This window comes from Penicillium concentricum (genome assembly GCF_028827145.1).
Source record: "Penicillium concentricum strain IBT 3081 chromosome Unknown utg000002l_segment0_segment0, whole genome shotgun sequence".
Lineage (NCBI taxonomy): Eukaryota > Fungi > Ascomycota > Eurotiomycetes > Eurotiales > Aspergillaceae > Penicillium > Penicillium concentricum.
In genome coordinates this window covers 6705999-6733550 of record NW_026622755.1, presented here as the reverse complement: position 1 = coordinate 6733550, position 27552 = coordinate 6705999, and the positions used below count along the sequence as shown (strand labels likewise).

The 27552-nt window shown below is 51.2% G+C and overlaps 8 protein-coding genes across 8 annotated transcripts; 5 read left to right on the top strand and 3 right to left on the bottom strand.

The window, feature by feature from the left end:
- Window positions 1–772: 772 nt before the first annotated feature.
- N7517_006268 (putative polyadenylation factor subunit CstF64) lies at window positions 773–1703 on the bottom strand (the record flags this gene model as incomplete). The annotated part of the gene is made up of 2 exons (XM_056723998.1): window positions 773–1599; window positions 1652–1703. 2 exons carry the CDS (start codon window positions 1701–1703, stop codon window positions 773–775), a joined length of 879 nt encoding a protein of 292 aa, XP_056580248.1.
- A 176-nt stretch (window positions 1704–1879) lies between these two features.
- Window positions 1880–2967, top strand: N7517_006267 (prohibitin subunit PHB2; the record flags this gene model as incomplete). The annotated part of the gene is made up of 4 exons (XM_056723997.1): window positions 1880–2051; window positions 2102–2170; window positions 2228–2583; window positions 2644–2967. 4 exons carry the CDS (start codon window positions 1880–1882, stop codon window positions 2965–2967), a joined length of 921 nt encoding a protein of 306 aa, XP_056580247.1.
- Window positions 2968–3338: 371 nt separating this feature from the next.
- rmt2 (protein-arginine N5-methyltransferase) lies at window positions 3339–4595 on the top strand (the record flags this gene model as incomplete). Its single annotated transcript, XM_056723996.1, has 1 exon — window positions 3339–4595. The coding sequence occupies one exon, from the start codon at window positions 3339–3341 to the stop codon at window positions 4593–4595; it is 1257 nt and encodes a 418-aa protein (XP_056580246.1).
- A 120-nt stretch (window positions 4596–4715) lies between these two features.
- N7517_006265 (putative DUF221 domain protein) lies at window positions 4716–8536 on the bottom strand (the record flags this gene model as incomplete). The annotated part of the gene is made up of 3 exons (XM_056723995.1): window positions 4716–5743; window positions 5794–8306; window positions 8370–8536. The coding sequence occupies 3 exons, from the start codon at window positions 8534–8536 to the stop codon at window positions 4716–4718; spliced, it is 3708 nt and encodes a 1235-aa protein (XP_056580245.1).
- Window positions 8537–9542: 1006 nt separating this feature from the next.
- N7517_006264 (MCM DNA helicase complex subunit MCM4) lies at window positions 9543–12536 on the top strand (the record flags this gene model as incomplete). Its single annotated transcript, XM_056723994.1, has 3 exons — window positions 9543–9702; window positions 9770–11889; window positions 11946–12536. 3 exons carry the CDS (start codon window positions 9543–9545, stop codon window positions 12534–12536), a joined length of 2871 nt encoding a protein of 956 aa, XP_056580244.1.
- Window positions 12537–13456: 920 nt separating this feature from the next.
- Window positions 13457–16037, top strand: vtc4 (putative vacuolar transporter chaperone (Vtc4); the record flags this gene model as incomplete). Its single annotated transcript, XM_056723993.1, has 4 exons — window positions 13457–13461; window positions 13529–13991; window positions 14049–15582; window positions 15637–16037. The coding sequence occupies 4 exons, from the start codon at window positions 13457–13459 to the stop codon at window positions 16035–16037; spliced, it is 2403 nt and encodes an 800-aa protein (XP_056580243.1).
- A 433-nt stretch (window positions 16038–16470) lies between these two features.
- On the bottom strand, window positions 16471–19799 carry N7517_006262 (DEAD/DEAH box helicase; the record flags this gene model as incomplete). The annotated part of the gene is made up of 9 exons (XM_056723992.1): window positions 16471–16502; window positions 16562–16676; window positions 16793–17213; window positions 17293–17739; window positions 17802–17963; window positions 18013–18184; window positions 18238–18706; window positions 18756–18938; window positions 18993–19799. 9 exons carry the CDS (start codon window positions 19797–19799, stop codon window positions 16471–16473), a joined length of 2808 nt encoding a protein of 935 aa, XP_056580242.1.
- Window positions 19800–22081: 2282 nt separating this feature from the next.
- On the top strand, window positions 22082–27001 carry N7517_006261 (DNA-binding E3 ubiquitin-protein ligase SNT2; the record flags this gene model as incomplete). Its single annotated transcript, XM_056723991.1, has 2 exons — window positions 22082–22610; window positions 22668–27001. The coding sequence occupies 2 exons, from the start codon at window positions 22082–22084 to the stop codon at window positions 26999–27001; spliced, it is 4863 nt and encodes a 1620-aa protein (XP_056580241.1).
- Between the last annotated feature and the right edge of the window lie 551 nt (window positions 27002–27552).

Sequence of the window (27552 nt, the reverse complement as noted above, 5' to 3'; positions counted from 1 at the left end):
TTCAAATGACACTACAAAGGTGCTGCATAAATGATCCATTGTTTGATGTCTCGAATGACATGGAATGTGTCTATCGTATAAACTATAAGTGGAGATATTATAGCAAATGATATAGGTAGCGTTATGTCGATGAGCTTGAGCGCGCCTAGCACAATCATATGTACTATGTCGATTCTGATGCCTCCTCTGTGGCCTTGGAAATTGTAATTGAGACTATGAAATAAGCCAGTGTCGAACGTGATTGGTTCCGGTGAATTGATGGGTTGGTAGTTACCCACCAAACATTGAATATCATATGTAGGATTCGCCAAAACTTCATTGTAAGAAAGCTCCCAGCCATGGTGATAGAGTGGCTAGGTAGTACCAAGTCTAGAATTTGCCAATGCAGCTGTGTCAAGCTCACAAACGGCGAAGTAACGGTGGAGAGTTCCACTGTCACTGGCAAACGAGCCAAATATGCCCACGGGTTAAGGCACTTTGCCTTTGGCTAAAGACTCTAAAGGAAAGCAAGGCAGACGTTGATAGAAATAAGAAATACTAAGAGAATCAAGATATCATTCTGCTACTATTCTGAAGGTAGAGCTTAAGATTGACCCTGTATGCAAATCAATGGGAAAAAATGACAACCCCTTTGCGCCACCCATTCGCCTAGTACAGTGGCATAAGAAAAGGGAAAAAATAAAATATTGGCCATGCCAGGCTTGCCCTCGACGAGCAGAGCCACAAATTATCCGAATCCATAGATATTGCAGTCTCAGTAAACGACAATACCCTACCGCATGCCACTCTGCATCAATTGCTGGCGTAATAGCATGATTTGGCTTCTTTCCATGGGAGGCAAAGCATCGATAGCAGCCTGCGGCATGCTGAGAACTTGCTGAAGGAGCTCTTCCTGGCCATGCATCGGGGCAGCAGATTGAGCCGGGGGAGGGGCGAAAGGAGTGCCGGTGACAGGCGGTGTAGAAATCTGACCAGGAACACCGTACTGTTGGAATTGTTGGGGGGTTTGCTGTTGAGGTACTTGGGGGGGCTGGGCGGCCTGTTCGACGATAGAACCAAGCAGCTGGTATTCGACCAGGTTCATGAGAAGTAGAGCCTGGAAGACGGCGTAGGCGAGCTGAGGCGCTTGGCGCAGCAGTTCAGTGGCACGCGCCGGATCGGCAACCGCGAGGGATTTCATTTGCGTCAGAACATCAAGCAATTGATTTGGTGGGAGAGATGCGAGGGTATGGGAGATGGCGTTAGGGCAGTCGATTTGAGGCGGGAGTTCCACGCCTGGGGGGAGAGGAGGCAGCGGCGCGGAGCCTGGAATTTGTTGCTGCTGTGTGGGATCTTGGTTCATCATTGGTTGTGACTGCTGCGAGTAATCTGGGGGTATGGAATCCTTCTCGTTGTTGTGAGGCCAATCAACACGGATCTTGCGGCCCATGACTTCGTGGTCGTTCAGGTTGCGGACCGCCGAGGCGGCGGCGTCCGCGTCCGCAAAATCTGCGAATCCATAACCTTTGGGCTTGCCGGTCTCGGGATTCATCATCAATCGGAACTTGGTAACGGTACCAGCCGTGCTGAGGATGTCTTTGACCTGTTCCTCGGTGAGGTCTAGAGAAAGATTAGAATCGCATCGGTTAGACAGACAGCTGCAGTAACATACTGTAGGGGATATTCCCCAGGAATACACTCTTCCCAGTCCGATCGGGAGCCATGATTGCGATAGGAAATGAAATGCGAGTGGGAAAGGCAAAAGAGGTCGAGGCAAGCAAAGAAACACTAATTCTGCCTGACTTTCTCTCACCGCCCGCAACCTCACCTCATCCGCTCGAGCATCAGTCCAAGTCAGTCCTCATCCATCTCCAATCCCCTCCGTGCACTTCCTCACATCATGTCTCAAAATCAACGGGAGGCGTGGGAGCGCCTGCAAGTTATGCTGTCCAAGCGCAAGGCCGGCTTCGGTGGCATGCCATCCGGTGGTGGCCGAGGAGGCATGGGACTTATCGGAACTCTCGTTCTGGCCGGTATTGGCACCTACGTCGCGTCAAATGCTCTATTTAACGGTATGTTATACTCATTTGCACAATGAATCAAGCTTCTAACTAGTTTTTAGTGGACGGTGGTCACCGTGCCATCAAATACTCGCGCTTAGGTGGTGTTCAGAAGGAGATCTACAATGAAGGTATGAAAAGTAGCTAGCCGGGCAAAGGAGCTCTCTCTCACATTTGGATAACTTTAGGTACTCACTTCCAAATCCCGTGGTTCGAAACTCCCATCATCTACGATGTCCGTGCGAAACCTCGCAGCATCCCTTCCCTCACCGGTACCAAGGACTTGCAGATGGTGAACATCACCTGCCGTGTCCTCTCCAGACCCCGCGTGGATGCTCTCCCCCAGATCTACCGAACTCTGGGCCAAGACTTCGATGAGCGCGTTCTACCCTCAATCGTCAACGAGGTTCTGAAGAGCGTTGTTGCCCAGTTCAACGCCAGTCAGTTGATCACACAGCGTGAGAACGTTGCCCGTCTGGTGCGGGAGAACCTGGCTCGCCGGGCTGCCCGTTTCAACATTGCTCTGGACGATGTGTCCTTGACAGTACGTGCATTTTTTCCTTACTCAAGACCAAACAGCTTCTAACACAGTATCTCCACACAGCACTTGACCTTCTCCCCCGAGTTCACCGCCGCCGTTGAGGCCAAGCAGGTCGCACAGCAAGACGCTCAGCGTGCTGCATTCATGGTCGACAAGGCCCGCCAAGAGAAGCAGGCCTTCATTGTCCGCGCACAGGGTGAGGCCCGCTCCGCCGAGCTTATTGGTGATGCGATCAAGAAGAGCAAGAGTTACATCGAGCTCCGGAAGATCGAAAACGCCCGTCACATTGCTCAGATCCTGCATGAGAGCGGTGGCAAGAACAAGCTCTACTTGGACAGCCAAGGATTGGGCCTGAATGTCCACTCCTTCAACGAGGAGGGCAAATAAATTCATTCCCCTTGATACTTAATGGCGCTGCGAGAAGGAATGTGAATTATTGTACAAATAGCTGGATTACCGAGCATCTGAATGTGGACTCTTCTCTATTTTTTTTCTAAGGCTTCTCATAGTAATTCTTCGTAAGTGGCTATAGACCTGTAGGGCTCATATATATTTTCTCCATGCGGGGACGAAGGCGGCGAGTCGATTTTTCTGATTCGGAGGGGCACCACTTTTGATTTGATAACAGTTCAACACACTTGACTAGTATTGACTAGTAAGTATTACATTTCATTCGTGAGTATCAATTGGAAAACTAACCAAATCCAATTTTTTTTGGAAATAACTCTTCGCGAACCCCCACTAACAGCAACCAGATCATGCCCGAAGTCACCGACAATACCCCAGTTCACCTCTCCGAGGTCGATATCGACCTTGACGTGCAAGAGATCCTCCTCGCCGCATCACAACATGACCAGTCCAAGCTGCGTCGTCTCCTCCGCACACAGTCTATGCTTCCCGACGCCGCAAACGTCAAAGACACCGAGACCGGCTTCTCACCTCTGCACGCCGCAATCGCCGCCTGCGAGCCCGATACAGAGACTGCCAGCACCAATGGTGCGACCACCTCAGAGTCGAACCCCAGTCTAGACTCCGAGACCGTGAAAGCAGCAGTGGAGACAGTCAAGTTCCTCCTGCAGGAGGGCGCTATCTGGAATGATCTCGATACGAACAACGAGACACCCGGCTGTATCGCGCGCCGGATCGGCGCTCTCGATTTGTACGAGTTGATCGTCGACGCAGGCGTTCGCGCAGAGTTGCTGCTGAATCGTCTCGATGCGTACGAAGAGCTATCCGAGGACGACGACGAGGAGGAAGCCGAGGGTGAGACCGAGGCCGAGGCAGCACCTGAACTCGTCGATGCTTCCGCCGAACCCACAGCAGAAACCACAACCACAGCTACCCCGGCCAACCCAGAAGTGTCCAACTCGCAGTATCTGGAGTCGCGCCTGAACATCCAGAATGACCGGATCCTGGACGCAGACCAGAATGGCGTGATGATGCGCTGGGAAAGCGATATCATGCGCAAGTCCGCGGCAGCACTGCTCCCGACACCCGGGCTGAAAGTTTTGAACATCGGTCACGGGATGGGTATTGTGGATGGATTTTTCCAGGAGCAAGGGCCAGCGGTGCACCACATTGTCGAAGCTCACGCGGAGGTTGTTGAGGAGATGAAGCGACGCGGGTGGGATACTAAGCCCGGTGTTGTTATCCACCAGGGTCGCTGGCAGGATATCCTTCCTGGCCTTGTGGCAACTGGGGAGACGTTCGATGCTATCTACTACGATACCTTTGCGGAGTCATATAGTGATTTCCGGGACTTCTTCTCTGAGCAGGTTATTGGGTTGTTGGAGCAAGAGGGTCGTTGGGGATTCTTCAATGGCATGGGCGCTGATCGTCAAATCTCATATGATGTCTACCAGAAGGTCGCGGAGATGGATCTCTTCGAGGCTGGGTTTGATGTACAGTGGGAGGAGATTGATGTGCCCAAGTTGGAGGGTGAATGGGAGGGTGTGCGCCGGGCTTACTGGGTTGTGGATGATTACAGATTGCCCCTGTGCAAGTTTATGGATTAAGGGAGATACTGGAAGATTTCATGGAAATGGGATGTTAAAAAAGGACATTGGATGTCTATGACTGAATGCGACGCTTGAAAATGCTATAGAATGGCTAAAAGGAACAATGTACAAATGGTATCACAGCTGAATCAAATCCACCTCTGAGAAATCTGGAGGACTGCGACTGAAGATCGTCCGACACTTGCCGTCTAGGGCCTGGTACTCATTGCTGATCCATACATGTTTGCTGAATCTTTGTGTTCGGTAGACTTCGTCATCGCTTACACCCAGATCATCACGGGGAATCCAGATGACAGGCCGCTTGGCGCGAAGGGCCTCGTGCTGGAAGGCACGTTGCACCAGCTGGTCACGCTCATCGGGCGTGAGATCCTCCAATTCATCGTGGATACCAGCAAAGAGGGCTTGGCCAACTGTGTTGGGGCCCGGCCCCTGGGCCTCAGTGTCTTGGGCCATCTTTTCCCGCATATTCCGTAGTGTCGGCGTGGTGGGGGTTGAGTTCTGACCGAAATATTTAGATTTCCGATTTGATGAGTTAGAGGCCCATGATGGACGTTTGCCTCCAAGCTTCGGTGTTGACAGGAGATCCGAATTGTGTCGCGTCTGGTCGGGGATACTGGTCTCCAGCGGTTTCAGTTCGATGTCTTCTCGTAGCTCCTTATTGTGCTGGCGCTCTTGATGTTCATGCTTAGCGAGGGTGTGTTCAATGTCACCATCCTCGTCATCGTCATCATCAAGAGCGATACCGAGGCGAGCGTGCTGAGCACGACGGAACTCATCATCACGTCGAAGAGCATCATCTTCCAAGGTGATAGGCAGATACCTGATCAGTGGACTGAACGCTTCGTTGAGCAGAATTTGGTAACCGGCCGTCAGGATTAGAACAACGATCATGCAAATAGCCTGTCCCTTGCAGGCGACCTCGTTATCCGCGTCCCGAACCAAGAAGAACAAGCCGATCAGGCAGACCTCCATAATGTAAATTCCAGTGAATAGCTGGTTAATGGCTCGGGGGAAAAGAAGGCCACCGGTGTCAAAGCGAAACTTGGTGACATAGAGTGTGTTATAGCGATAGACGAACCAGAACAGGCCGAAGGTGATGATGTTGAAAACCAGAATTAGCGGTGCGATCACACAGTAAATCAAACCTTGGAGAATGTTAGTTAATGGATTTAATCAAAAATACGAGACGACTTACCAATAGAGGCTAGGGTGGTATAGACAGGGAAGAACGTGCCCCATTGCATCTGGTTGAGGTTTGTTGTTCGTGCCCACTTCTTCCGGGCAGTAGAGTCCATAATAGGAGCTAAGATGAACCAGCTCACTAGGCCAAAGATCTGTACAAGAGCACCAGCGCTCACAGACATGGCTTGTAGAATCATGTAAGAGAAGAAGTAGTTACTAGACTTCGGGATGTTCACTGCAAGGAGTTGCGGCCAGCTGGTCACATCAGTGACGTTCTCAATGATTGTCGAGAAACTGGAAGCGATGGTTACGACCAAGAACAGCTGCACAAACAGGAAGGCAAAGTAATAATTTTGGACAGTGAGCTCGATGGACATGCCAGTGAAGAGGCCTTGCGTGCGGCTCAAGAAGCGAAGGATGAGGGGGAGCAGTGCCATCAGAATAGCCAAACACATCGCAGGAAGAATACCCTGGATGGCTGAGATGAACCAGTTTGGCAGCTTGCCAAGCCAGGCCAGCCACGTGAATGCACCCTCCAGGTATGCCAATTGCGAGAGTAGTCCGGTGAACGCGACTGGGAACGCCCATCCAACGACCATTGCACAAACTAGTGTGATGATGCCGAAGGAACGCAGGTATCGTTCCCACCATTTGATTGACATGTTATCCCAAATGACATCGTCAGGAGAGATTTCCACGACTCGGGGTGCCATCTGCTTGGGGAGGTGATGGCTGACAGATTGGCAGGCCATGTGGGCAGCGACTTGGTGGTTGAACTGGATGAATGCCGAGTTCATCAAAGGGAACCGCTCAGGGTGCTGTTGGTCGATTTCGATCTCCAGATTCAGACGAGCGAGCTCCTTTCGACAATAATCGATGGTGTCAACCTTTTGGCCTAGAAGCCAAAGCGAAGGCATCCAACTCCAACCAAATATGGGTAAACGCATGGTATCTCTGTCTTTTGGCCGAATGTATTCTTTCCACAGCGGCTCTCCGTAGTCTTCATTGTCGAAATTTTCATTGTAGGCGACGGGGTATTTTTCTCCTTCCATTTTGTCCCCCTCCTTTCGACCATCTTTGGGGTTTTCGTCCTTGCTCGGTTTGTTGGAGCTATGATGGTGTGCATCTGTTACAGGGGTTTCAGGTGCAGTCAGTGGGTATTCGTCAGCCTCGCGCACACCCTGCGATTTTGGATGAGAGGACATCCGCCTCCAGAATGGTGGCTTCGCCGGAGTCGTTGGATCACAGCACGTGGTGTCATCCTGGCCTGCATCCTGTCCTGAATCCAGTCCAGGTAGTCTCTTGCCTTTCAAACTCAAGTGCTGACTTCGCCGCAGCCCTACGGGTTTGGTGGGCGTTGTAGCAGACTGGCTACCAGAGGCAAGAGGGTCTGGGACTGGAGGAGTGTCTGCATGAGGCGCGGTTATGTCTGTCATTGCAGAATGATCGGGGCGCGGGGGAGTATTTGAACGAGGCGGGAGGATATTGTCTGTAGTGGCAACAAAGCCCCCGGTTCGAGCCAAGGGCTTCTCGAAGCCGTGCTCGACCTTCTTGAAGCCCCCAAGCACTGTCTTGCCCAGTTTTCCCACCCCTTGGCCAACCACCTCAGCGGCGGCAAAGGCAGGGTCAAACACCCGTCGAGGTCCGTCCTGTGACCGTTTCTCTTGGGGACCTTCTGGTTGTCCGTGGAGCATTTCTCGTACCGTGTGGGCCTGATGAGGATTACCGGAGCTGATACCAGGACCGATAGCTATTTGGGACGCCCGTTTGTCGGCCGCCTTTTTTTCTTGTTTCTCTGCGCTTGACTGGCTTTTGCCGGCCTTCTTTGCCTCCGCCTTGGCCTTTTTAAGCTGCGACTTTTTGCATTTTGCAATCAGATCCGTCTCGGCGCTCTCAAGCTTGAGGGCAAAATTGTTTCGCGCTTTGACTTTCTCATTCAAGTCGTCGAAGTTGCGGTTGAGCCAGATGTTGCGCACGCCTCCAGGGAAAACATCGAAAAGCCTATCAAGAGCATCCATGTTGAGCCAATCAGGAGGAATAGAAGTAACGAGGACGGTGGTAGCAGAAGCACGGAGTCGATGCTGGGGAGACGTTAGGTAGGCCTGTCGCAGGCGAATGTAATTCCGAAGTTCATCAAAGAACACAGCACAGACATAGATAATGGCAATCACGGCCATTATCAAATGAGCCCAGTACCGACTCGTGTGCTCGGGGGTTACGTTACCCCATGCTAACCGATCCAGACCAGTGACGGCATACTTATTGCCCGAGTGACCATGTTCGTATGTTTGGCCCTTGCCACCAACCTGATTGATTGGGAGTAGAACCGGTAAGATCATGAGGCCCAGAGGAACGAAGATCTTCAGAAGCATGCGTAGATAGCGCAGGAAGAAGTATGCATCTAGCCCACATTTTTGGATGAATTCCGAGCTGGAGGTACGAAAAACTGGGACAATCCAACGGAAGAGACCTGGGGGTGATGGGGTTGTACGCTCTCTATCTGGTACCAAATAGGTTCGCGGTTGGCTATCAATTTTGGTCAGCTTAATGTCCACGTTCTCCTTGCTGGTGGGGGCTCAGGGGACTTACTATATACGGCTTAGTTTACCCTTGAGTAACAGAAAGAGGAGAAATTCAACAACGAAGACAGCGATGGCTGTCGCCAGCGACGCCAGGAAGGTCGAGATTGAGACACCTTCAGCGGTTCGGCCGTGGCCACCGGTGTGTTCCAGCGCCTCCTCCAAGCCCGAAGGCATGACGATCAGGTCGGGTATTGCCGAGGGATACTAGGACACTATAAGGGGTATCGAAGCAGCTGTCGCCGCAAGAAGCATCACGAGATTTCGTTGTAGACACCGATGGATGTTGAATGTTTGAATAAGAAAGAACTCGGTGATAAGAGAAAAAAAAATCACGAAGAGAAATCCACTTGAGACTTCGTAGGGCGCCAACCTGATCAGTGGGGGAGCGAGAGCCAATAACGTCGAAATTGGTCCTCGAGTAATATCCTGATTAATGAGGTGAGTGGCGCAAGGATCGAGCTGGCAGTCTGATCAAGAAATTGGGGACGTTGATGAACAGGGATGATTGGAGGAAACGTGGGAGCGCCGATCGAAGATATAATGACATCAGGCGCTAGGTGAAACCGCCAAACAAGTCACGGCGGCTTTACAAAGGTAGAGCCTATTGAAAGGAAGCAAATATTACTTTGTGTAAACTAGCGCCTCAGAGTCTCATCTATATTTATAACAAGGAATTGCTGATATTTTCTACATGTTAATACATATAATGTGAATGCCTACTATAGTAGTAGTGAAGCTTTTGGGTGAGGAACCAGTTGCCCTGGAAAAGAAAAAGGGAAAGAGCGGTGATTGGCCCCTGGGTTGAAGGTGTGGCAGTACATTAGGTAATCTGAGACATCAGCCACAACCCTGAAGAGCCAGGGACCACTGTGGCTAGAGATAACACGTCGTCCCAAAGAGGAAACCACTTAACGCGTATGTCGCGTCAAGGGTGGCAGAAACCGCGTTCCGCCCACAGCTTTTTGCTCTCCCTTTCTTCACTTGTATCCCATACCAACACCAACCCACCTGACCTTCGTCTGGTATCAACACATTAATTCATATCCACCATGTCGTCACCAGCACAAAGACGGAGGGGTCGCTCCTCTAAAAATTCAACTGCATCGCCCAGTTCTTCGTCTCGACAGGAGCCTCCTAGCAGCCCAACTTTTCAAGCCACCCCCGTGCCTCCAGACGTCTAATGGCCGAGGGAGCCGCACCCTCGTCGTCCCCCATTTTTTTCCAATCCTCCCCAACCAAGGGAAATAACGATGCCGAGACTCCAGATGAGCGGATGGCCGATGCCAGCTCAACGGTAGATGATGGCGACAGAACCCCGCGAGGAAACCCTGGTGTGAGAGGTATGAATTTTGTTTAGCAGAGCAGCACCCTTTTTTTTTTCAATATAGATTCCTGACCGCCCATCAGACTCTTCTCCCATTCACTATATTCCAAGCTCTAGCCCAACTCGAGGCTTCGGTCGGTCTGATATCCGCTCCGACATCCGCTCCGATGCATTGAGCACCGCCAGTAGCGGATTATTTGTGTCACCTGGAGGCCAGGGCCGACGGGGTCCTCGTCGCAGCGATTTGCACTCCGGTGGCTTTGGGTCTACTCCCAATCGCCGTAACCGTGTGTTCGTTGATGCCAATGGAATTCCCACAGGTGATACCATGCCTCGCTCCGATGCCACTTTCTCAAATATCAACCCTGGCACCTCCGAGGCTGAGGCTATGGCCGGAAACTCCACTCGTGTGATCTGGGGTACCAACATCTCGATCCAAGATTCAATGTCGGCATTCAAGAACTTCCTGTATAATTTCGCTACAAAATACCGCCTCTGGGCCGACGGCGCCACCGAGGATGAAACTAGACTTATGGGAGAATTAGCAGAGAGACATGAGTGCATCACCATGTGTAACAACATGCGACGACTTGGTGTGACCACATTCAACCTCGATGCGGCTAACTTGAAGTCATACCCATTGACTCGCAAGCTGTGGCACCAACTTTCCGCATATCCACAAGAAATCATCCCTCTGATGGATCAAGCTTTGAAGGATGTGATGGTGGATCTAGCCCTCAAGGAAATGGACGTTCTTCGGTCAGAGAGCCAACGCGCTGCTCAGCCTCGTGACCGACGTGGTCAGCCCATCCTCACCTCGGACAACGTGCTGCCAACTGCCGATGTGCCGGATCTTGTCGGTGAAGTGGAGGCCATGATCTTCAAGGTCCTCCCCTTCGGCCTGGATCGGACCGTGAACATGCGCGATCTCGACCCGGCCGATATGGACAAGCTGGTCAGCATCAAGGGATTGGTCATTCGTGCCACTCCCATCATCCCCGATATGAAAGAAGCCTTCTTCCGGTGCAGCGCCTGCAGCTTTGGTGTGCAGGTCGACATTGATCGTGGCAGAATTGCCGAGCCAACAGTCTGCCCTCGAGACTCTTGCAAAGAGAAGAACTCCATGCAGCTCCTTCACAACCGTTGCTCCTTCTCTGACAAGCAAGTCATCAAGCTCCAGGAGACCCCAGACAACATTCCTGATGGCCAGACTCCTCACTCGGTGTCTCTGTGTGTCTATGATGAGCTAGTCGATGTTTGCAAGGCCGGTGACCGTGTGGAGGTGACTGGTATCTTCCGCTGCAACCCCATGCGTGTCAGTGCTCGTCAGCGCTCGCAAAAGTCCCTCTTCAAGACGTACATCGATGTTCTTCACGTGCAGAAGTTTGACCGTAAGAAGATGGGCATCGATATGTCCACCGTCGAGCAAGAAATGTCCGAGCAGGCAGCAGAGGCAGATCAGGCACACAAAGTCTCGGCCGAAGAAGAGGAGAAGATCAAGCGGACTGCCACTCGTCCCGACATCTACGATCTGCTGTCTCGTTCCCTGGCTCCCAGCATCTACGAGATGGACGATGTGAAGAAGGGTATCTTGCTGCAGATGTTTGGAGGCACCAACAAGACCTTCCAAAAGGGAGGTAACCCACGCTACCGTGGTGACATCAACGTTCTTCTGTGTGGTGACCCCTCGACCTCCAAGTCCCAACTACTACGCTATGTTCACAAGATCGCACCGCGTGGTGTCTACACCAGTGGTAAGGGTTCTTCGGCTGTTGGTTTGACTGCCTACGTGACCCGTGACCCGGAGACTCGCCAAATGGTTCTAGAATCCGGTGCCTTGGTTCTGTCCGATGGTGGTGTTTGCTGTATTGATGAGTTCGACAAAATGAACGATTCCACGCGCTCCGTCCTTCACGAAGTCATGGAACAGCAGACCGTCTCTATCGCTAAGGCGGGTATCATTACTACCCTGAACGCCCGAACATCCATCCTGGCCTCTGCCAACCCCATCGGCAGTCGGTACAACCCTAGACTCGCTGTTCCGCAGAACATTGATCTGCCACCTACACTGCTCTCTCGTTTCGACCTGGTATACCTGGTCCTTGACCGTGTCGATGAGACTGAAGATCGTCGCCTGGCCAAGCACTTGGTCGGCATGTATCTCGAGGATAACCCTGAGAATGCCAGCTCACAGGAGATTCTGGTAAGTGACATTTCCTGTGCGATCAATTAGAGAGATTACTAACTTGTTCTATCTAGCCTATCGAATTCCTCACAGCCTACATTACATACGCCAAGACCAACTGCCATCCTGTGATCACCCCAGCTGCCGGTGCTGCACTCACCGATGCCTACGTGGCTATGCGCCAGCTAGGTGATGACATCCGCGCCCAAGAGCGCCGTATCACTGCCACCACTCGACAGCTGGAATCGATGATCCGACTTTCCGAGGCGCACGCACGCATGCGTCTGTCCCCCGAAGTCACCGTCGGTGATGTCGAGGAAGCGGTGCGTCTCATCCGCTCCGCCATCAAGGCAGCCGCCACCGATGCTCGAACCGGTCTCATCGACATGGGTCTTCTGACCGAAGGCAGCAGCGCTGCTGACCGTCGTCTACGTGACGATCTGAAGAAGGCGGTGCTGGCCCGTCTTGATGAACGTGGCGGTGTTGCTGGTGGCACGGTCCGCTGGACTGACCTGTATCGCGATGTGAGCGAGCAAAGCGACAACAAACTTGACCACCAGCAGTTCGGCGATGTGGTGCGCTCACTGGAGACGGAGGGCTCCGTGAATGTCTTCGGTGAAGGTGCTCGTCGCAGTATCCGCCGGGCGGCCATGAGCATGTCCTAGGTGGCTGCGATGATACCATGATGTGATGATAGATTAGGCTGCATGTCATCTCTGACTGAGGGTGTTCTGGCGTTTGTGTTTTTATGGATAATGCTATGGGATTCGGCCCCAGAACTGTATATTGTAGATTTGATCATAATATTTTCAATATTCTCACCAAGCTGACTTACCTAGGTTAGACTAGACTAAAAACTAATGGATGTGAAAAATGCGATATCACATGCATCTAGACCCAACACGAACAATTGTACCGTGTGGGGCGATCTTGTTGACTTGCATCCTTGGCTACAAGGATCGAGGAAGCAATTGGGGAAGCATGTTTGATATTGGAATGTGTAATAGGTCTGTGGATTGTCAGGAGATATAGTAACAACTTGAATAGAACAGAGAAGAAAGAGGTACCCGACTGAAGAGAAAACAGACTAACAAACGTAGTGCCCACGTGCGCCCATGACTGGTCAAATTGTTAACGTCACCAAGGGGTGGGTGTATTGCAAATACAAAGTTACCATATCAAAATTACCAAAGTACATCTAGATTGCCATGATCATTCTGATTATAGTCACCCATATACAACAATTTGATAGAGATTTGAACTCATTATACCTAAGTAAGATATTTCAATGTCATTTCCTCAGCTACACATTCGGTTAAAATCCCCAATATAGAAAATCTATATTCATATCGTCTCACCTCGACTAATAGTACGCACCCGTTTTGATGACATGGGGCCGTCACCCGCTAGTCATCGGACTAGCCGAGTTCGGGGAGACCCATATCTCTTTGGACTTCTGTTCGGAGAGCTACAACCCTCCGACTTTGGCTTCCTTGCTCCCCTCACCGGGATATTTTTCTTTCTTCTTTTCTCCCGTCATGAGCTTAGGATTAACCTGAATTCCTCACACTTTCCCCTGCCCACCATGAGGTGTGTAACTCCTATCCTCCATCCATTGCACCCACGCCCTCAGAATACTGATCCAATTGTTCCACAGGTTCGGTGAATATCTCCGTTCTTCCATGATCAAGGAATTCTATCCTTACTACATTGCCTATGACGAGCTCAAGAAAGCTCTCAAGACCGATTTCGTCGACGAGCCAACCTCCGATAACACCCAGCCTGCCCGCAAAGAATGGACCGAGGACGATGAGACGCACTTCGTATCCTTGCTTGAGAGTGAGCTAGAGAAGGTGTTCATATTCCAAAAGCGCAAGAGCGAGGAGATTGTCGCCCGTATCCAAGAAAGCGAGTTCGAGGTGAACGATGTTGTCTCCCGTCTGGATAGCTCGGCCGATTCCCGTCGCCAAAGTACTCGAACCGCTCGCCCCGCGCCCACCGATGCGGATTTCTTGATGCTAGAGCAGGTGCTCAGTGATATTATTGCTGATGTACATGACTTGGCCAAATTCACTCAATTGAATTACACGGGGTTCCAGAAGATCATCAAGAAGCATGACGTATGTTTTCCCCTTTCAATTTTCGAGTCGGCCCCCAATTCGCTAACAATCGCATAGAAAGAAACTCAATGGTACCTCAAGCCGGTTTTCGCGACTCGTCTGAAGGCGAAACCATTTTTCAAGGATAACTACGACGCTTTTGTGATTAAACTATCCAAGCTGTATGACCTAGTCCGGACCAAGGGTAACCCAGTCAAAGGTGATGCATCCGCCGGTGGCACCCAACAAAACTTTTTGCGTCAAACCACAAAGTATTGGGTGCACCGGGATAATATTACGGAGTTGAAGCTGGTCATCTTGAAGCACCTGCCAGTGTTAGTCTTCAATGCCAGCAAGGAGTTCGAGGAGAAGGACACGGCCATCTCCTCTATCTACTATGACAACACGGACACCTGGGAGCTGTATCAGGGTCGCCTGAAGAAAACAGAAGGCGCTGAGGCAATCCGACTGCGTTGGTACGGTGGCATGGAAAGTGACCAGATTTTCGTGGAGCGGAAAACCCACCGCGAGGACTGGACAGGAGAAAAGTCCGTCAAGGCGCGTTTCGTACTCAAGGAAAAGCACGTCAATGCCTATCTCGATGGTCGGATGACGGTTGAGCAGATCTTCGACAAGATGCGCAAGGAGGGTAAAAAGAGCCCGTCGGAGATTGATGATTTGGAGCAATTGGCCCGCGAGATCCAGTACCGCGTTATTACTCGCCGCCTGGTGCCTGTCACCCGTACCTTCTATCACCGAACTGCGTTCCAACTGCCTGGTGATGCGCGTGTTCGAATCTCTCTTGATACGGAATTGACCATGATTCGAGAGGATAACATGGACGGCCGCCGACGGTCTGGAAACAACTGGCGTCGTATGGATATTGGAGTCGACTTCCCATTCTCCCAGCTACCTCCCGAGGATATCGACCGGTTCCCCTATGCCGTGTTGGAGGTGAAACTACAGACCCAGGCAGGCCAGGAACCTCCCCAGTGGATTCGCGACTTGACTTCCAGTCACTTGGTTGAGGCGGTCCCGAAATTCAGCAAGTTCATCCACGGAACAGCGACCCTGTTCCCTACTCGCATCAACCTGCTTCCATTCTGGTTCCCACAGATGGGTGTAGACATCCGCAAACCTGCCACTCGCCAATTCGGTATCCACAGACCGCTGGCGAGTACCTCAATATCCGCCAATGACGAAGATTCGGATGATGACGAAACCCCGAGTCCGCAAGAAAGCGCCCTGGGAGAACAGCCCACCGAGCATCAAAACGGATTGTTTGAGACCAATGGCAACGAACTGGATATCGAAGAACGCATCGCCGCTCAGCCCCTGCCCGGTGACGAAGACTACCCCTTGTACGACTCGGATGACGAATCGGTATATTCCGACGAACTCGAAGAGGCTCGCCGCATAGGGGGTGCTTACTACGCGCAGCAGTTGGCCAAACACTACCTCTGTCGAACTGGTCACACTGTCGCACGGTGTCTTATGGCGATAATCCCCCGGCCCCGTCCAACATCCCTGCCTCCCCCCGAACAGCGTGGGATCGCTGTTTTGAGTAACCACCAACGCACCCTACAGCGATTCCAGGCTCCCCCGGGCAAACGTGAGTCTCACTTCCATACCATTACATGCATCACCCAAACTAACACAGAAATAGGCATCTTCGTTCCCATCCGCGTGGAACCAAAAGTCTACTTCGCCGCCGAGCGAACCTTCCTCTCCTGGTTAGAATTCTCCATCATCCTCGGCGGAATCGCAGCAACACTCCTAAACTTCGGCTCCGACTCCGCAACCCTCGTCTCATCCTGGGCCTTCACCATCCTAGCCGCCGGCGCCCTCGTCTACAGTCTCTTCCTGTACATCTGGCGCGTCGACAAGATCCGCAAGCGTCGCGACGTCAAGCGCGTCTACTACGAGCGCTGGGGTCCGACGGTCGTCAGTATCGGACTCGTCGTAATCATCTTGATTAACTTTGCGCTGCGCGTGCACGCTGGTGGGTTTATGGCTGCGCCGGGTTCGGAGGGCGAGCCGAGACATGGTAAGCATGGTGAATTGTAGAAATGATGATTTGTTTGAAAAAGAAGAACCGAATCGTTCTTTTTATTTTTTAGGGGGTTGATCACCTTCTATCCTGCTCTTGGGCGGGCTTTTATTTTTGTATCTACTGGTGTTTGGGCTGGGGCGTTGAGGGATTGTAAATCATGTACAAACCGCATACATACTTTTGCAAATATGAGAATGGCACTCGATTAGCGTCCAACTGTTGGGTTCTTTCTGTTTTGGTGTAGAATTGGAGATAGTAGTCAGGATATATATATGTGCCAGGAAGCCACTCCACCCCTCTAAAGATATATATCCAGGACAAAACCAAAATAAATGCAAATTCTATTCATGACCTTTGATTTGGGGTATCTATCATAACAAAATCCAATGCTACGCAGAAAAAACGCTCCTATCTATGCAAAATGCCAAAAAAAAAAAACCGTGATATTCATTCCTCCACCTCGATCTGCATCTCTCGCTCTAGAAAACAGCACCCGTCAGTATATTCCGAAACAAACTCCCCACAAAATACAACATACCCCATATCTTAATCGCATGCGCAATAATCGTCTCAGCCTTAATCAACAATTTCGCAGCATACCTCTCCCCCTCTGTCGGAGAGAGTTGACTTTTCTGTGCTTTGCGCGGATTGGCCTAAACACACCGGAGACGCGTTAGTGGATGATCAATCACAACACACACCCATGTAGTTTCCAAGACATGTAAAATCAAAAAAAAATCAAAAAGAAAAAAAAAAAATCCAAGCCCACCATCATAAGAACAGGAACCAAATCCTTCGGTTCAGCTTCCGCCAAAGCCCTCAAATTCTTAAACCCATTATCCCTAAGCAACCTAGCAGTCCAACTCTTAACAAAAGTAACCTGCGCCATCTCGAGCAGATCCGCGCGCGCCCCGGCCTCAAGTCTATCGCGCATATGATCCAACACGGCAGCCATCATGCCCCAATTCATGCGCTGGCAGAATTTGACGATGCCGGCGGCGAAGCCGTGGCACTGCTGTGCTAGGGTTTGGACCGTACCGCGGGGGATTTTGTAGCGGTGGGCTATTGTTGAGAGAGGGACTTCGTTGCTTAGATCGCGGAGTTGGAAGGCTGTGTAGGCGCGGCGATAGATTCGGGCTTGGTTTATTTGGGATGGGGTTGTTTCTTTTAGGGAAGCGCCTGATTGGACCCTGGATGGGTGTTAGTTTGGGTTTGGTTAGGAGGTGTGTGGATATGTGTAGGAGGGATGGAGGGGAGGAGAAGGCGTACATTGTGTTGACGAAACCTGGTTGGACTCCGACGAATTGTAGAGCGCGAAGACCACTCTCGTCTAGCCTGTCTAGTTGATCGCGGAAGATTTGCCAGTCGATGGGGGTGTTCATGGCTGCTTGGAGTGGGGTGAACATGTAGAAGATGTGCATGTCACCATCCATGACGAAGGCCTGTATTGCTCTTTTCAGCTCTTCGTGAACGAATAGGCCGTCTTCGGGTGAAAATGCCGAGACCACGACTGCCTGTCCTAATGATGTGGCTTCGTATGATTCGTCGTCTCGGAAAATGAGAAGTTCTTCGTCGACTAGTTCCTGGAGAGCGGATCTCATGATGGTGTATGCGATCTTCTTGTCCAATGAGCGGTAAAGAAGCGTGCATCGGACATATTCTTTGATTGCTTCGCAGCCGGATACCAATCCTGTTGCCACAGCTTCAAGTAAAGCCCTTTGGGAGTGTGAGCGAATAATTTAGGAACCTTACAATGGAGTTGGACGAGAAATACATACCGCTTGAGGCCTCTTTTCTCCGGTGCTAGGCAGCTCTCAATAGCTGGCATGTCAGCGTCCAACAGATCGCAGACAGCCTGCATATCAGCTTTCACACAGATGAGATAAGTTTCGCCGGCGTCATCCTTGCCTTTACGGCCAGCACGACCGCACATTTGACGACTATTTTTTTGTCAGCTGATACTCTTCACTCTAGGAAGAAGGCACATACAGCATAGCCGGACCTACTAGCTCACGGCCCATACGCGCACCGTTGATGATAACTCGCCTCGCTGGGAGGTTCACACCAGCTGCAAGACTACATGTGGCCACGAGGACTTTGAGCACACCCTGGTCATAGGCCTGTGCAATTAGCTCCCGCTCTTCGGTGGTCATGCCAGCATCTAAGTAGTCATGAGTAAGGGTGGAAACTCTATCATGGATGTCGAATACTAACTGTGAAACCCTGTCCCTTTGATAATTGTTGTCTCCAAAGCCGGGTCCAGCCCACAGGCTAGACTCCGCAGCTCAGCGAGAAGGTCGAGTCGCTTGTTCAACTCTTCGGGCTCCGCTGGCGGCATCGCTTCACCGATAGTCGCAGCATGAACCTGGCATGCGTGACGGCTACCACAAAACACCAATGATCCAAACCCGGCGGCTGCAGTTTCGACTGCTAGCGCTACCATGGCATTTGTGGCGGAGTTGCCGAGCTGCTTGAAGGTAGAAGGTTCAATGATTCGGTGGGGAGGGATGGTATCGTGCAAGGATGCAGCAGCAGTCAGCTTGGATGCCGTTTGGAACAATTGCCTCGAGGTTGCAGCTGGGTAGATTCCATTCTCGTATACCAAGTATTCGTCAATGGGAATTGGTCTGTATGTGGAGATGTAGAACTTGGCGTTCATCCATTGTGCTAGCATCTCGGTGTTCTGTAGATCTGTTAGAACAGTCCACCGAAGGATTGAATCATAGACTCACGGAAAGCGTGGCACTCATTCCAACAATCTGGATGTCCTGCTGTAATAATAGCAACTTTGTGACCATCAATTCCAAGAGATAACCGCGGTGTTCGTCATCGAGCATGTGTAACTCATCGAGAACCACGACTCCCAATTCTCCAATGCTACACTCTTCAATCGCGCTGTTGATCAACGAATTGGCCTAAAAATGAATATCAGAACTTTGCGAGCAACACTGAGTGCCAAGCGCGCATACCTTCTCTATCGTACAAACGGCAATATCAGTATCAGCCCAAGTGGCCGTGGTCCGACTTCCACCAAAGAAGCCCGTCACTCTGATATTCTTGTGGAATTTCTTCCATCGCCGAGGGAATTTAGAGTCATCCTCATCATCCGGGACATTTCTCTCCACATCTTGCACAATGCGACGCATCCACTTGAGCTTCTCCTGAACCAAAGCAACATAAGGCAAAACCAACAGCGCCTTACGCCCTGGGGTTTCAATAATACGTTTCAAAAGCAGCACATCCGCAATAAGGGACTTTCCACCGCCCGTCGGGGCCGTGTAAACCAAATGGCGTTCGCCAGAAAGCAAGCCCCTCGCCAACAGACACGACGCCTGCCACGGGTAGATACTTCTCACACCGAGGGCAGCAAAATTGGCCGTGAGCGCAGGCGGCAAGCCATACTTCGGATTAGCCAGGGAGAGCAGGGGGTTCTGACTGGAAGGCGGGGCAGATGCAGCCACAGCCTTTTGAGGATCATCCGGGGATGGCTCCGCGCCCGCGCCAAGATGAATCTTGCTAGCGGTAAAGCGATGGACGGGGGCGGTTAGTAGATTCCGGGCAGATTGCAGCGGAACTGATTCCAATATGTCTGGATTGACATTTTGGCGAGGGAAAGTAGCATGTTTTACGATTGGGCCGGGTGGGATATCGGGAACCTGCTCTGTGGATTCTGTCGGTCGCTTTTGTCCTGCCACGGGCGCTACATGATACGCTTGTCGACGGGCGATATCAATGGATGTCTGGAACCGAGACTGGACTTGACCCGATGTCGACATGCCTTTTAACCACGTTCGGCCATTCGTCTAGGGAAGGGATAAAGCCAAAGTTGGATTCAATCAAAATTGGCCATCTTTTTGAAATTTGAATGTTTGTTTAACATTTGATGTTGTTTCCCCATGTTTTTTGTTTTACCTACGCGGCTTAGTCTTTCTGCCTGAGGCCTGAAGGATTATATCAGCGGTTATGTCATCCATGGATCCGCTCAAAGCAGGGCTGGGCACCTGGGCCAGGCTGTCTTAAGTTGATGTCGCTGAGAGATCGCTGCGTTTTCAATAATGTACGGAGTACGTATTGCGGGATTATTACTCTTATTGCATGCTTCCATACTCTGCATTAAACTGTATGTTCCGATATGGTAATCCCTTGCTCGGGAACTTACCAGATCGTACTTTATGTGGAGGCTTAATGTGGATGCCGTTCTTCCAAGCCCTGAAGCCCTTATTATTATCCGGTGGAAGCGCACAATGACCTAAAATCGATATTCGCCCCATATGAAATGCCTAAGAACGATTGGCGCGGTTTTGTCTCTGTGTCGTCGGAGCCGAGAGTGTCGGCTGACGATCTCTGGGGCCAACGGTGATGGATCTGCCTGGCGGCTGGACATCGTGGCATCCGAACCTCCATAACAACGTACACCAGTACCATGTAGACTATGTTGACTCACACCGGGGAAAATAGAAGAGCAAATTGGCGGAAAAAGCAAATATTCCAAATTTGGGTGTCCATCCTGAGACTAGGTACAGAATCTGAGACCCCGATCGGGGAGGCGTCATAACGACTGTATCATGAGTCGCGCGTACCACCCACCTATATGCATTCGGATGAGCAAGATTATGAGGTTTCAGTAGGTATGGTGATAACACGGAATTCAGTGCGTGGAATGTGATATATATCTCAATCTTCCTCTCGATCTCCCCTAAAATAAAATAAACATTCAAAGTTGCCACAGGTTTCCAGATTTGATACCAAGAGGGAACACCTTGCCCACAACCAATCGTAAAGGTGACAACTGTAATTGTTAGGCGGGATGTTTGGATTGTTCCTCGGGAGGTCTGATCGCCGTATATATCGTATATATCTAACATCTTTTCTCAAACATATCTAGGTCAATTCATACACAATATACACAATATACACAATTCTCATAAATTACCTGGTCCCATGGGTGGATTTCCTAACGGAGTAGGCCGGCACGTTATACCTAAAGAGACATTTACGGCAAATCATCCTCGGCCAGTTCTCGGCGGCATCGATCTTCATTGGAGAGAAGTTTAATTACCTATAATACTAAGGTAGTCTGATACTCTCAACTCTCTGCTCTTGGTGCATGTTCTAACCCTATCCGACTGTCCCCATACGGAGCTGTACACAATCTATAGACATATCCCCCTTTTGCCTCTCCCAAGCCAACGTGTTTGGTCACACAGGATCAGGCGAACGGGGAAAAATCACCAAAATAGCAAATAGTATAGAAAGGTACAGGTCATGTATTGTATTTTTTTTTCTTTTCCCAATATCAGTTCCTAGAGCTCAAGACCTCATACTTTCCATGTGTTCTGATTATACACGTTCCGCATAACATTCCTCTCTCTATAACGAGCAAGGGGAGGTCCAAGGTCCCATGTCTCTTTAGGCGTCATATTAACATATTAGGACTAGGGGGAGGTCGGGATCCTCGACTTTCTTTTATTTTTTTCCCCCTTCCCCATTCCCCGTTGGGCTATATCGTCTTTTTTCCCGCTAAATAACTTTTGACCCGCTTCTCCCGACCCATCCCTCCCTCCACTCTATCTACTCTTCTCTCTTCTCTCTCTACCCTCTCTATTCTTCTATTCCCCTATTCAATCCCTTTTATATTCCCTTTTGGTAAGTTCACTATTCTTCCATCTCTCTTCTTCTATTCATATTTCAACTTCCTATTGTTAGCGTTAGTCCCCTATGTTCATGTTCATGTCTTCTTGATATCGGAAACGCCCTTCAACCCCTGCAGAGAATAAGATCTGACACGGTCCACTCTTTGTCTTTCCCACTTTTTTGATTTTCCTTTTGCAACTCCCTTTGAAGTTCTTCGCGTCTATCCCCAAGCCCATCTGCCCACCCGTATTTTGAGATTTTCTCGCACTTCCTTTTTACATTCCAGCGTGTCCCGCACTTTCAAGGATACGGGTTCCCAACTAATCCCGCCACAGCTCCTTCTGGGCTTTATATTCCCACTTCTCTCAACTTCTACTCTGTTCATCATCCTTATTCGCCAGTGGATGACTAAAAAACTCACTCAATGACCACTCCCAACTCTCCGGAGGCAGTGGCCGATTCGGCTAATGGCTCCGCCACCGCGTATGGCACGCGATCGAGAGGTCGTAATGCTCCCCGGCCAAATTACGCCGAGGACCGTGACCTAGATGCGGACATCGATCTCTCTGCGCCAAACTCAAAGTCTGCCAAACGGCACAGTGGCGTGGCACTCAACAATATTGTTAATGGCGCTGTTGATGAGAAGACGCCAAAAAAGGGCCTGCCTAACGGTCAGAGCGTAAATGGATCGGCAAAAGATGCCATTCCCGGCACCTCTTCATTTTCTGCCAGACCTGAGGATGCGAATGGATCGAATTTGAGAAAACGCAAACAACCCGCCAGCACGCCAAATTCAACCCCCAATTCGGGTTCTGTGAAGAAAATCTTCACCTCTCCTCCAGGCGATGATGAGGGGGGTTATTTCACCAATATGATGAGTTTCGAAAACCACGGGCCCTATCTGCAAGATGGCCAATTAATAGCCGACGATGGCACCACATTTGCCCTCAATGGTTAGTTTATTAATTTGTTTATTATGATCATGAAACTAATCAAAAAAAAATTTATAGACCATGTTTATTTAATTTGCGAACCTCCGGGTGAGCCATATTATTTAGCCCGCATCATGGAATTTCTTCCATCCAAAACCAAGCCGGGTGGCTTTATTGAGGCTATGAGAGTCAACTGGTACTACCGTCCACGAGATATCCAGCGTCATTCCCCCGACACTCGGTTTGTTTTTGCTTCAATGCACTCCGATACTTGCCCTCTTTCTTCATTACGGGGCAAGTGTGAAATTCGACACGTGTCAGAGATTGAAGACATTAGCTGTTACAAGAAGACGAGGAACAGTTTCTGGTACGACAAAATGTTCGACCGATATATCCATCGTCTTTACGATGTCATTCCGACTAAAGATATCATTAATGTCCCGAGCAACGTCAAGAAGGTTCTCGACGAACGCTGGAAATTCATTCTTGTCGAGATCGGCAAGGGGAAGGAATTGACGGGTGCCGTCAAGACGTGTAAGCGATGCCGTTTATACGCCGCAAACTCCGAATCGGTCGACTGCGCAGTTTGCAATTCAACATATCACATGCACTGTGTACGACCCGCCTTGACCAAGAAACCCGCTCGAGGATTTGCTTGGGCTTGTGCCGCTTGCAGTCGCGCCCAAGAGCGCAAACTCGAGGCACGCAACACACCATTAACTGGCAGCATTCGAACAGACGGCGAAGATGTGATCATGGAAGAGGAGGAGGAAGAGGACCCCCATAATCACGCGAATGGTATAGCAAACGGTACCTCCGCCAGCACTCCTGCAGCCGAGGAAGATTCCATGCCCCAGCCCGCAACTGTGGAGCAAATCGCACAGGCCAAAATGTGGCCTTACCGATATCTGGGTATTCACTGCCGCGTGGAGGACGCTCTGGACTACGATGATCGAATTTACCCCCGAGCTAGCTCACGTCTAGGAACTCGACACCAGGCATTGGTCCCCGCTTGGCCAGGCCGCGCGGTTGAATACGTGAAGCCACTCGATGCGAAGAAGAAATCAAAGGTTCCCGGTGGCAAAAAGGACGGCAAGCTCTCCAAGGATGCGCAGGCTGCAATGGAGGCTGCAAAGCGCGAGAGGGCAAACCGACCGCCGTGGGTTCAAGATGAGCCAACAGGCTATGTGCATCGTGGTCTGGATGAACCGATCACAATGAACGGAAAGCAGGTGCGCACAGCTGAACTTCAATTCAAAATGCCCGATCCCGGCCAGATTCCCGCCCGCGGTGAAGATGATGCACCAGGATCTCATTTAAGCGTTGAGGATCGAGAAAAGTTTATCGACGACTACATGCGCCAAGCCAAGGAACTGGCCCCTGGTATTGGAGTTGAGAAATATTCCACGAATTTCCTCGACAGAGCGCTTGCACTTCTTTACTCTGAGAGCTTTGATGTTCAGGCTGCTCTTGCTAAGCTGAAGAAAACCAACAAGTACAAGGATCTTAAGGAGCCTCACATTCGACCGGAGGAGCTCAAGCTATTCGAACAGGGCGTCGCCAAGTATGGATCCGAATGGCGCAATATCATGAAGCATGTCAAGACTGTCCATATCTATCAGATCGTCCGTTTCTACTACATGTGGAAGAAAACCCCCAGCGGTCGGAAGATTTGGGGCAGTTATGAAGGCAGACGTGGCAAGAAGGAAGTACGCCGCCACAGTGTAATTTCATCTAAACTCGTTGACGACGTGGCCGATGATCATGATGATTCCGCCTTTGACTCCGAGAAAGCGATTGTCCAGAAGCGTGGATTCCATTGCAAGTTTTGCTCCACCCGCCATTCGCGACAGTGGCGCCGTGCGCCCCTAGTTCCACCAGGAACCGTCATTCCATCTGAGCCCTCCAACAAGAAAGACAAAGGCCCTATGCTCACCGTCGCGCTCTGTCTTCGCTGCGCTCTGCTATGGCGGAAGTACGGGATTCAATATGAGGATGTTGACGAGGTTGCAAAGAGGATTGCAAGCAGCGGTAACAAGTCATGGCGACGCCGCATCGATGAGGAAATGCTCGCGCAACTGATTGTAGCTACCGAAACCCCGTTCATGATCACCCCTGCCACGGCAACTACGGCTACTGCCATGGGAATTCCGCTTGATACAAACCCTCGACTCTTGACGGATGGAAAGGTAGAAGGAAAGGTGGATCCGACGAAAAAGAAGGCCAAGGACACCCCCGCACCGTCAGCCGCGACGTCCGTCGAGCCTATGCCGAAAAAGAAGGCGGTCCCCGAGAAAGTGGTGGAAGCTCCCCCGATTGTTCCCGACCCGCCAAAGGCCAAGACTCTCCCCTGCTCAATCTGCAACCAAGTCGAACCTTCGGGCGAAGAGCATCTTTCATGTCGGGATTGCCGTCTGACAGTCCATCGTAATTGCTACGGTGTACGGGATTCGCGCGCCAGCAACAAATGGCTGTGTGATATGTGCTCCAACGACCGCACTCCGTCGATTTCTACAAACTACACATGTGTTCTTTGCCCAGTTTCATGGACCGAGCATGATCTCATGGAGACGCCCAAGAACAACTCCCGGAAGAAGACTGAGCGGGACAAGGAAAAGGAGCGCATGGAGAAGGAGATGGTTGCTGAGGCCATCAAGCTATATCGCCAGCGACAGGAGGCCGTTGGCAAGCCTGTTGGTCCTCGGGAACCCCTGAAGCGTACTGCAGGCAACAACTGGGCCCACGTGCTTTGTACCCTGTGGACCCCGGAGTTGAAGTACGGCGATGCAGAGGAGCTTGAGCCCGCGGAAGGATTCGGATCTATTCCCAAGGAGCGGTGGCGCGAGACGTGTAAGGTCTGCAAGTCAAGTAAGGGCGCATGTGTACCATGTAGCTTTGCTGGCTGCAATGCTCACTTCCACGTGGGCTGTGCTTTCCAAGCACACTACCGGTTCGGCTTCGACATAACACCCGTCAAGAGCTCACGCCGCGACAGCATGCGATCTATCCGTCTGGGCGAAGATTTTGGAGCAGCAACACCTGCTGTTTACTGTCCAAATCACAATGTGCCGACTGTTCTGCACGAGATCGGTGAGCAGACAAACCAGGACCATCTAAACGCTCTCCAGTTGTTCGCCCAGACCTACAAGCAGGCCGATCTTACCCTTACTGGAACCGTTCGCAAAGCGGCGTACATGCATCATCAACCTGCTGGAGCTCCGCCACATGCTCCCACAAATGCGAACCGCCGGGCTTCGACAAGTACTACGCTAGCCTCTAAGGATGCCGCTAAAGTTCAACCGGTTCTAGACGAGGTGACTGAAGACCCCATGGACATCGATACCGACAACCATGTTGCACCCCGACCGGCAGCTCCTGGCATGGAGACTAACCGCAAATGCGTCCGTTGTGCCACCGGCTTTAGTCCCAGGTGGTGGGCCATTGGGCGACGACCTCCCATGGCCAATGGCTCAGGGCATCCTCATCATGCGCCTCAAGGTGGCTTCGCTCAACACAATGGGGATCCTTGCGAACTAGCATATGAATGTCATAAATGCCACTTGAAGAACCCAGCGCCTCCTCCACCTCCGCCTGTGCCAGAGCCTACGCCTGACCAACGGCCTTCGCCTTACTCTGCTCAACGTCCCATGATACCCACTTCACGAATCCCCGGTCATGCAGGTCATCCAAGCCATGCAGGCCATGCAGGCCATACATTTTTGCCCCACCCGCATCCACACCAACACCCGCCGCATCCTCCTCCCCCTAGTGGTGTGCTTGGGCGACCGATGGCTCCTGCTCACCCACCCAGCGGACACCCTGGACCAGGATACACTGGGCCGTACGAACAACGCCTCACGCCCGACGTCGGTCTTCGCAACGGCATGTCGCCATCTCCTTATCCCCAAGCACAGCCACCTCCGCATCACATGAATAACTACCCGCCACCCCATCCCGCAGGACCACCACCTCAACACTATACCAGCGCTGGGCCTTCCGGACCACCGCCGCCGTATTCCACCCATCAGAGCCCGTATGGTCCTGTGCCTTCCCGCTCGCCGCATCTTTCGCAGCCACCGCCACGATCATATGCAGCGTCCGCATCCCCTCCAATCGTGCAAGCAACAATGATCAACCGGTCACCCCAGAACTCCCTGAGTGCTCTCAATGGCGGCCCACCTCCTCGCATGTACTCCGTCGAGCGTGTGGTAGGAGCTCCCTCCCACTCACCACCGGTGACGCAGGCACGCATTGACCCGCGGGGGCCCACTGCCACCCCTCCCACTCGACCGGAAGATACACCACCTTCCCTGATGGGCGGACCACCAAACAGTCGGCACTCCGGGGTCAACGGCACAGCAGCCGGGAGTGGAGCGAGCGCAAGCCCATCGCTGAAGAACCTTCTCTCATAACGATATCCCTGAGTGCTCATAATCGAGTTGTATGATAGTGACCTATGTCCTTTCCTATTTGCTTTTACTGCTACTGCATATGCATGCCACGGCATTCCATGAACAAAAAGTGTGTCTGCGGTTGGATTTTCTTTCTGATGCTTTCTTCTTTCTTTCCTTTTTATTTCCCTTCCAGCCACGGAGATCCCGAGCCTTTCTAGCCGGTAGATCCACCTGTCGGCCACCATATTTCTCACTATGGGGGGGGTTTTTTTTTCTTATGTCCTTGTTTTTTTCTGGCGTCTTGAATTACGGCACCTGGAAAAAGTCCGTGGAGTCTGCTATGGAGCGGTTGGGGGGCTTGATATGGTCGAAAATCATGGATTGCATGGAGTAGGACTGGCCACTTTATGATTGATATTACCCATTACCCATTATTTCCAGCTAGATGAATTGATTACCATTGCTACGATGTACATTTTCTATTTGATACTACATCCACTCGGTTATCCGGCATGGACATGGATTATAAACCCTCTCTCAACATATGTGGACCACGGAAGCTGGTGATG